The sequence below is a fragment of the Oncorhynchus mykiss genome, chromosome 10, assembly GCF_057628025.1.
Source record: "Oncorhynchus mykiss isolate SJ-2025 chromosome 10, ASM5762802v1, whole genome shotgun sequence".
NCBI classification, from domain to species: Eukaryota; Metazoa; Chordata; class Actinopteri; order Salmoniformes; family Salmonidae; genus Oncorhynchus; species Oncorhynchus mykiss.
The window spans coordinates 46,552,879-46,563,175 of record NC_143031.1 but is presented as its reverse complement, the minus strand read 5'-3'; the positions used below and the strand labels follow the sequence as shown (position 1 = coordinate 46,563,175).

The 10,297-nt window shown below is 42.4% G+C and overlaps 1 protein-coding gene across 1 annotated transcript; it reads left to right on the top strand.

Moving 5' to 3' along the window:
- Nucleotides 1-188: 188 nt before the first annotated feature.
- LOC110534072 (uncharacterized) lies at nucleotides 189-8,423 on the top strand. Its single transcript, XM_021618724.3, has 6 exons — nucleotides 189-588; nucleotides 744-865; nucleotides 3,687-3,831; nucleotides 3,967-4,300; nucleotides 4,839-4,929; nucleotides 5,764-8,423. The coding sequence occupies exons 1-6, from the start codon at nucleotides 470-472 to the stop codon at nucleotides 8,301-8,303; spliced, it is 3,351 nt and encodes a 1,116-aa protein (XP_021474399.3). The 5' UTR covers nucleotides 189-469; the 3' UTR covers nucleotides 8,304-8,423.
- The last annotated feature ends 1,874 nt before the right edge of the window (nucleotides 8,424-10,297 follow it).

Here is a 10,297-nt window from a genome sequence, read left to right as displayed (position 1 = left end):
GTCTATGTCATGGGAAGAGCCGTTCTGAATGTTTTGTATTCTCAGTGTATGTTGTGACTCTTCTGATAGAGGAGTGCGTTGCACGCCAGGTGCAAAATACAGGGATTATGTGTCCTATGCTTCTCACCACGGCTAGACGACACGCCCAAGGATCTAGCAGATTGTAGATAACATCAGCAAACTGCCCAGGAGACAAATAGAGTGCTGGCAGTGAGAGGGTGTAACCTGCTCTGTTCTCAGCTGACCAGCGAAGTGGATCCACCTGCATAGAGTTATGTTTGTTCTTCGAGCATGAAGGGAGGGACAGACTAAAACACTGAGTACTCTGCAATGGGAAGACGCAGACTGTAGAACAGTGGTTTGGTTATCTAAATGTCTGATTTTCAGTTTCCTTTCAACTTACTTTCCATTTCCTTTATCACCTCACCTGTAGTGGAATCAGTTAGGGATTGCTGCCAAGTTAGGAACTATGACAGTGTATAATTTGAACTTGGATCTAGGTTTCCTAAGCAATGAAGAGGCACATGCTGTTGTTGAAGTTCTAGAGAGAGACAAGCGTCTAAAGGAGATTGAAAAGGAGAGGATTGGGTAAGTGAGAGATCGTATACTTTAGTGTAAAAGGACAGCATTTGATTTTTTAAAGTTGGATTGAATTGTGGGTTTCTGTCTGCTTTTCTCTCTCTGTGTGACTGTAGCTACATACTTTATGTCTGACTAATCATTTATACTTGTGTGGTAACCAGACGTCTGCTTGAACAGCGGGGGGACAGAAAGTCTGTGTTAGGATGGCCGGAGAACCTGAGAAACCAGCAGACTAACAAGAGCAGTGTCCACCCATCCCAGGCACCACACAGCACTAACATAGGTGAGGGCAGACCACCAGATACACTGTCTACACCAGTGGAGGCTGCTGAAGGGAAAACAGTTCATAATAATACTGGAACGGTGCAAATTCAATGGAAACCATGTGTTTGATTATTTGATATATGGGTATATCCCCCCCCCACATTCTGAAATTGCATTTCTGCCCCCCCCCCCCCCCCCCCCCAAATTTATCATTAGAATGTGCTACAAAACAGGGCGACGGTTTGCTTTAGGACCATGCGGACACATCCAAGTAGTCGGGTAGGCTGTTTGTAGTGTTTATTCGGCTGGATAAAAAAAAAATTCAATTTATAATTATGTCCCCCCCACTTCTAAAATCAAAGTTGCGCCCCTGTGTATGCACATGGGTAGCAGAACACAGTGCTATAGAGTTTCAGCTTTGCCTGTTGGAAGAGACACAGAGCTTTTCCTCACACCCCACAGTAAATGAGAAGGCTAATATTCCTACCTGAGATGGAGAAAACTTCCATTCCCAGAGGCACAGAAACCTGTACAGTATCACGATTATTGGGAATAGTCAGATTAGTATAATAGTTTGATTTCAACATTTACATGCTTTGCAAGGTGAACAAATCCTTAATAATCCTGTTTACATGGACAAGTCTGAAATCAGGCTAGCTGATGGGACTTTGATAAATGCAGAAAATTGCAATCAAAATAAACATTGTTTACATGACTAATGCTTTAACTGGCCTACTGCCATAATCAGTTTCATAACAAATGATTTGTGTGCATGTAAATGTACTCACTGTGTTTCATGTGTTGCATTACTAACTATGAAGCTCCTGGCCCTTATGCCAGGAACTGCTCTGGTTCTACAGGGTTAAAAGTGTCCTCATAACTTAACAGATGTCTCATAACATGACTTTCCATATACTGTAATTATCTGTAAATATGTACTTATGGTTAATTGTTAACTTGCTCTGTCTATGACTGGCTAGACGTGTGTTAAGGAGAATAATCACTATTATGTACACTACCGGTCAAACGTTTTAGAACACCTACTCATTCACGGGTTTTTCTTTATTTTTACTATTTTCTACATTGTAGAATAAAAGTGAAGATATCAAAACTATGAAATAACACCCATAGAATCATGCAGTAACCCAAAAAAGTATTAAACATATCAAAATATATTTTATGTTTGAGATTCTTCAAATAGCCACCCTTTGCCTTGATGATAGCTTTGCACACTCTTGGCATTCTCTCAACCAGCTTCATGAGGTAGTCACCTGGAATACATTTCAATTAACAGGTTCTTAAAACTTAATTTGTGGAATTTCTTTCCTTCTTGATGGGTTTGAGCCAATCAGTTGTGTTGTGACAAGGTAGGGGTGGTATTCAGAAGATAACCCTATTTGGTAAACGACCATACATCAACTGTTCAGAGGAGACTGTGTGAATCAGGCCTTCATGGTCAAATTGCTGCAAAGAAACCACTACTAAAGGACACCAATAATAAGAAAAAGACTTGCTTGGGCCAAGAAACACGAGCAATGGACATTAGACCGGTGGAAATTTGTCCTTTGGTCTGGAGTCCAAATTTGAGATTTTTGGTTCTAATCGTTGTGTCTTTGTGAGACGTGGTGTGGGTGAAAGGATGATCTCCTCATGTGTATCTCCCACTTGAAACATGGAGGAGGAGGTGTTATGGTGTGGGGGTGCTTTGCTGGTGACACTGTCTGTGATTTATTTAGAATTCAAGGCGCACTTAACCAGCATGGCTACCACAGCATTCTGCAGCGATACGCCATCCCATCTGGTTTTGGGCTTAGTGGGACTATCATTTGTTTTTCAACAGGACAATGACCCAACACACCTCCAGACTGTGTAAGGGCTATTTTACCAAGAAGGAAAGTAAGGGAGTGCTGCTTCAGATGACCTGGCCTCCGCAAACCCCCGACCTGGTTTGGGATGAATCGGATCACAGAGTAAAGGAAAAGCAGCCAACAAGTGCTCAGCATATGTGGGAACTCCTTCAAGACTGTTGGAAAAGCATTCCAGGTGAAGCTGGCTGAGAGAATGCCAAGAGTGTGTAAAGCTTTCATCAAGGCAAAGGGTGGCCATTTGAAGAATCTCAAGTATAAAATGTATTTTGATTTTTTGTTTTTAAACTTTTTTGGTTATTACATGATTCCATATGTGTTATTTCATAGTTTTGATGTCTTCACTATTATTCTACAATGTAGAAAATTGTACAAATAAAGAAAAACCCTTGAATGAGTAGGTGTTCTAAAACGTTTGACCGGTAGTGTATTACATGTAACTGTTAGCATGAACTGTAACTCTTCAAATAAATATATCCTAAATAAATCCCACAAAACAATTAAAAAACGAATCTGCACTTGTATTACTAGCGCCGACTTTGCTAATAACTACTTTAATGAGTTAAAATGGACAAACTACGACTGTGATATGTGGTTGTCTCACCTAGCTATCTTTAGATGAATGCGCCAACTGTAAGTCGCTCTGGATAAGAGCATCTCCTAAAGGACTAAAATGCCAAATGTAAGGTGAGCCATTGACCCAGAAATGGCCTGAAATTGCCCTTAGGACAAGTGATGACTAATAAGATGTAAGAGATGGAATCTGATCTGCTACTCCTCCAATGAGAGCATGACTAGGTGACCTAACCTAACTACTGGTGACCTAACTGTAGATATTGCTGCTACTCATGAGGTTTGCAGGGTCAGGTTAGTCAGTCAAGCCCATACAGTCCTACTCTTTATCTTTGGCTATAATAGTTAGTAACTCACTGCTGCTTGTCCTGAGTGATATTTCAACACGTTGTCATTCTACAGAGCAGCAAACTGTGAGAAGTAAACCAATAAAAGGGAAGGATGACGGTAGCGGAAGACATACAACTCTGCGAGCCCGTCTCAGCTCCATGTTCAGCCTCAGGGGCAGCAGAGACCCGGGAGGGAAAAACAACAGCCATAACAATGGGTGAGCCTTTGTAACAAACAAAGCTGGTGCACTTACAAACATGGTGGAAACATGCAGATTACTGTTACAATAGCCTTCAGAGGATGAAATTAGGGTACAGGGATATTCTAATGCAGGCTTATACCCATCCCCTAGGGTTAGCAACGTCTCCTCTTCTGGAGGACAAAGCTGTGAAGGCAAGAGTACTGAGGCAAAGCATGTGGAGGAGCAAATAGGTGAGTTTGCAGAGGAGCCTAACAAGGAGGTGCACACAGAGGAGGAGCTCACCGAGGAGGTGCACACAGAGGAGCAGCTCACCAAGGAGGTGAATACAGAGAAGGAGCTCACCAAGGAGGTGCACACAGAGGAAGAGCTTACTAAAGAGGTGCACACAGAGGAGGCACACACAGAGGCGGCACACAGAGAGGAGCTCACAGAGAGTCCTGCAAAGGAGGAGCCCACTGAGGATCACTCAGTGGAGTCTAATAAGGTACAGACTAGTGCATAATGGCCCTCAGTAGGTGTGTAGTAACCAGTGCCTGGGTGTTCCCCTCACATTTGGGCCTATAATCTCCTTGTAAAGTATTGCTTTCCGCACCGCATCAAAGTTGTCGTATTTCACACACCCCCTTCAGGGAGCCTTTTCAACAGCTTGGGTGTACCCTCAGCAGGTTTGCATGCCTATGACACATGCTTGGGTAAACTCAGCGGCTTGTGGCAGTTCTTGAGAACATATTCTAACCTATTCTCCTATATCTCTCTGTCATGTAATTTAGCTTGATAGCTTGTTTGCGTTCACAACCACATTTATTTGATTAACCAACATTTTGATTAATTGGGAGTTGCACGTATTGTTGAGTTATTATGAGATTGGCCCATAGCTTTTGATGAACTCATGGATCAAAGGTTAAATGCAAATATTGATTCAAATCCCTCTATTGTATGTTGGTGCCAAGCACAGCAGGTGATGTCTAAAAATAGACATGATTTGCATACTTAAACTCTTTCTCTCTCTCTCTCATTTACAGGTGATTGGACCTGCTGCATTCCCTGTGGGTGAAACAGGGAAGAGGAGAACAGATCTACTGGAAACAGGGGGAAAGCAGGAGAGCTCCACAGGTGTGTAATGGCTCCAGTCCTCCTCTGGTTATTTACTAAAGGACAGATAGTAAACTGTGTGTTATGATTGCAGCTATGATGGCTCCTAGTTTGGACGGGGAGTGAAACAGACACTTAAACAGTTCACTTGAGCATTCTGTAACCCATGTACACACAAATGGAGCCATATATGTTTAGATGTGGTTACTTCTGTTATCCTTGATTTGATGTGCACTGAGTGTACAAAACATTAAGAACACCTGCTCTTTCCATGACATTGACTGACCAGGTGAAACCAGGTGAAAGCTATGATCCCTTATTGATGTCACTTGTTAAATCCACTTCAATCAGTGTAGATGAAGGGGAGGCGACAGGTTAAAATATTTGTAAGCCTTGAGGCAATTGAGACATGGATTGTGTATGTGTGCCATTCAGAGGGTAAAAAAAAACATTTTAGTGCCTTTGAACGGGGTATGGTAGTAAATGCCAGGCGCACCGGTTTGTGTCAAGAACTGCAATGCTGCTGGGTTTTTCATGCTCAACAGTTTCCTGTGTGTATCAATAATGGTCCACCACCCAAAGGACATCCAGACAACTTGACACAACTGTGGGAAGCATTGGAGTCAACATGGGCCAGCATCCCTGTGGAACGCTTTCGACACCTTGTAGAGTCCATGCCTGACAAATTGAGGGGGGTGTTCTTGATATTTTGTACACTCAATGTTTACACATACTTAGTAAAACAATTAGATTGTGTCTCAAAGAGGCTGGTTTCCTAGCAAATAAATGGTTAATACAAATATGAACAACTGTGTCAAAGGTCTATGTACCAATCTTGTTCTCTTCATTGGCCAGCCATAGGTCAGAATCAGAGAGAGGACCAAGAAAGTTCTGGAGTGACTGGACCAGCGTTAGCACCACAGTCAATCAGCCACCCACCAGTGAAGCATGAGGATCCTACATCTAAACCTCGGAAAGGAGAACACATCCAACCATCAGCTGAATTGAAAACGTCTATTCCCTTTAGCCCAAATCGGAACATATGTAGCTGCCCCATCCGCCTCCACTACTCTGACATTTCCTCCCCCATCCTTGCACCTCAAGAGCAGTCCCTGCCCAGGACTGCCACTGTGGAGAGTCTTTCCCCTGAGGTTACGAACATTCCCTTTCACAGCCCACATCAACCACCAAAACTTCAGTCTTCTAACTTGAAGAGGAGCCAGCTTCAGAAGGCCTCTGGTCGGGCCGTAACACCAGCTCGCCATTTGTCCTTGATCAGGCCATGGAGTGTGGAGTCACCAGGAACGTTCTCCTTGCTAAGACCAAGCAGCTCCACCACACTGCCCACCTCCCACTATGTAGAGACCCAGGCTGAAGCCTCCGGCCTCTCCTCCAACTTCACCTCCGTCCTCCCTTCCAACCTCTCCTCCGACCTCCCCTCCAACCTCCCCTCCTCCTCTGACCACCGAGAGAGTCCAGTCACCTTGAGACAGCACATTTCAAGAAGTCATCTCACCTTGTTCCCTGCCTCTGACCTACAATGTTTCCCACCCCAGAGCCTCAACAGAATCCTGCCTCATACTGCACTGTCTCATTACCCTCTTGAAAATAGGACCAGATTAAGCTCATCTTTGATATTTAACTCTCTCCCCATGTCTAAGAACACTTTAGATACAGCAACTGAGAGTCCAAAATACCTTAACAGGTCCAAGTCACTTGATAGACATTTAACCAAGGCTGTGTCCATGGATACTGCTGGTGACAATCACTCCCCCTACTCACCACCCAGCAACACAAGATGGATGTCATCTTCTGAGAGAATCAACATGTTGGCGAAGCAGCATAACTTAGCAGCCCAGGTTGGTTTATCAAAAGCCATCAGCCAACAGAGGATTCTGCAGACGAATGCCTCCGTTCAATCTAATAACCAAAGAATGTTCAAGCACCATGCATATTATTCAGGTGTATATGACACAGGTCCCAGTCTGGCAGTTAAGACTCATTCTCTCTCCAGCCTCAGCTCCAGGGCCTCTCACGGCCTTCAGTCACATCTTCACAGCCCCCCAGTTTCACCAGATCATATGACTGATCTCACCAGAGCCTATGGTGGTACACACAGTGCCCCAGCAGACACAAAACAGTTGATGATAGGGGAAAAAATAAAAGTGACTGGTTCAGAGATTATTGATAGTGAAACACGTAATATCAGTGAATTTAAATGTCAGACTTCAAATAAGGATCTGTTTGCATCTCAGATTAGAAAGAATAGCTTGGGTCTGCCTGCTCAGGATGCAACTCTTGTCTCTGATAGGACTGAAAAAGAGCCCACTGGTTACAGAAGCAACCGGAAAGTAGATCAGGTACTGAATCGCCTCAGAATGATATTCAGTAGCAAACGTATTGAGGAAAGGAGTGTGTTGTTTGGTAGAAAGGGGAAAACGGTGCCATCAACACTTGAGGGAGCTAGTGTCATCAGTGAGAATAGACGGACAGGGAAGAGGTCTCCAGAGGTCAAAGAAGTGCTGAAACCCATTGACCTTCAACGTAATGTGGCAGGTCAACTGAGACAACAAAACAGAGGCTGCAATGGGCTGACAATTTCCACAGTTAAATTAGCATCCAAGAATGCACAGTTAGATATTCATGACAAAGAGAGGAACACAATATCAACTGAGAAAAATGGAAACCCATCGCTGTCAAAAGAAGAATTAAGTAGAACAAATCATCCACATTCACCCTATTTTAGTAGTCAATCCCATAAGGACTCTGGAAGTTCTAGAACCAGTCATTTTAGCCTCAACACAAAGAATGAAGATGTCTTCTCTAGCCCAATGGGTAAGGACAGTAGATCAGATAGGAGTAGAACTGCCTGTTTTAAACCCACACAGCTCTCATACTCCAACAACTCTCCAACCACTACTGATTTTGGCCTGAAACATGGCCGCTCCATCTCTGTCACCAACATTTACTCAAACCGAACATCAAGAAACAGGCGCATCTCCACAGGAACTGACATGGCCCCCACAAGGTACCTAAGGAGTCTGGAGGATATCAGAGGGCCAGGGGACCTTGATCGCCCACCCAGGACCCTTTCCAGAGCTTTCTCTAGCACTCAGAAAACCTATATCAATCTAATAAAAACAGACAGCATCTTAAGCCCTAAGAGCCTGACATTGCCTATGCCTCTACGGTTCAATGAGTCATCGACTTGGCACACAGAGATTTTAAACTCGCTTATCATTGATCAGAAGTTGCAAGTCATTCAAGGCCCCATGGAACTACTGCCCATCACTAGCTCCAGTTTGTCAGACTTTGAGGAGTATGACTCAGATACAACTACAGATGGAGAATACTACTTGAGCAGTGATGATTGGGAGAAAGAGTCAATACTCTAGCAAAGGGCGACCGTTTTGAGTAACATTGTGCAGATATTTAACGTTTTTGTGAAAATCATTTCTTATTGGCCTATGTATTTATAGTTGAAAAACATTAATAAAACAAATAATGAATCTGTACATTTATTGAATCCATGTTGATGATATGGTGATATATGGTAGTGAGAGGAAGCTCAGTGGTTGGCAGTGGGAGAAGATGGAAGGAGATGGATTTTGGCCGACATTCTGCAAATGTTATAATCGATAAAACATTTATTTTATGAACAGAGTGGACTAAGTTTTGTAGACTTTACCCTTTGCCAAAGTTGTAAAACAAATCGCGTTGTTTAGTGCAAATGCGAATTGAGTTATTGCACACTCGCACTTCACAGAGTAGGCGTTCCCTAACGAAAATATGCAGACGAATATGGAACGCCGTTTGGGTCTTTGCGTGTCAAAAAAAGACAACACTAACACTATTTGACGCGTCAAATAAGCTTGTTGACCAATCAGGAGCTGAATATGGCTGCACCTCACATAGTAATTTAACGCGTTCATTCATTTTTTACATAGTTATTACACATGGATTACACTATCACTAGTATTTTATATGTCACAACGATTCATCGATACGTATGCTATGATGCTGGTGAAGTTGTCTCGCGCATCTACAGTGCTGTTCATTAAAAAAAGCTAGCTAGCTCATGGATGCAAACAATGTTCTTCCCAAAAACGGTGCAAAACGACATAATCTCTTTCAGTAGCTAATAGTTAGGTGTCATCTAAAATAACCTTAATTTATAAAACAGTTCTAATTTGATTAATGGTGTTCGGACCCATCTATGTGAAGCTAGCCACAATAAGGATTAGTCACAATAGTGGACTTTGCGGTTAATAAAAGTATGTCATTGACAGTGATGCAAATGACCACAAATAATAGAATTATGCCATAATTGAATAGATCATAATAAACAAGGTTGGAATGTTGTTATATAAAATCAACAAAATACAACAATTAGTTTGTCACGGCCGTCCTCCTCTTCATCTGAAGAGGAGAGACGAGATGGATCTGAGGACCAATACGCGGCGTGGTAAGTGTCCATGGCAAATCTTTAATCAAGAAAGACTGAACACTATACAAACGAGTAACAAAAACAATAAACCAAATTCGACCGTGAAGCTACAAAATGAGACCTGTGCTGAAACAAGCCATCAACATAGACAATCACCCACAAACAAACAGTGCAACCCAGGCTACCTAAGTATGATTCTCAATCAGAGACAACTAATGACACCTGCCTCTGATTGAGAACCATACTAGGCCGAAAACATAGAACTGCCCCAAAACATAGAAAAACAAACATAGACTGCCCACCCAACTCACGCCCTGACCATACTAAATAAATACAAAACAACAGAAATAAAGGTCAGAACGTGACATAGTTAATTTGACAAAAATATGTTGAAATCACACTGGATGTATTAGAAAAGTATGTCATTGACAGTGATGCAAATGACCACAAATAATAGAATTATGCCATAATTGAATAGATCATAATAAATTAGGTTGGAATTTGTTATATAAAATCAACAAAATACAATATTTTGTTAATTTGACAAAAATATGTTGAAATCACACTGGATGTATTAGACCTTAGAATTGCATTTGGGGCCTACTTATTTCACTGCACAGCCTTACCTATGGATTGTGGATCAATGACATGGGGTATCAGTCTACTCAGTAACACCCAGAGAATAGTAGCATCGTAGCTCTTATCACGAGACTCTGAAACAACTGAATTGAGCCACATTTATTGTCAACCTACTATGTGTATTGAACATTATTCCCGAGGGAAAACAATACTGAGTGGATGTTTTGGAGTCTGATAACACGGAGGAGGGCGTTGGGAAAAATATATTGGGTATTGAGTAGACTGATACCCCATTTCATTGATCCCCAATCCTTCGGTAAAGCTGTACAGTGCAATATGAATGTCAATACCCACAATAGGCTG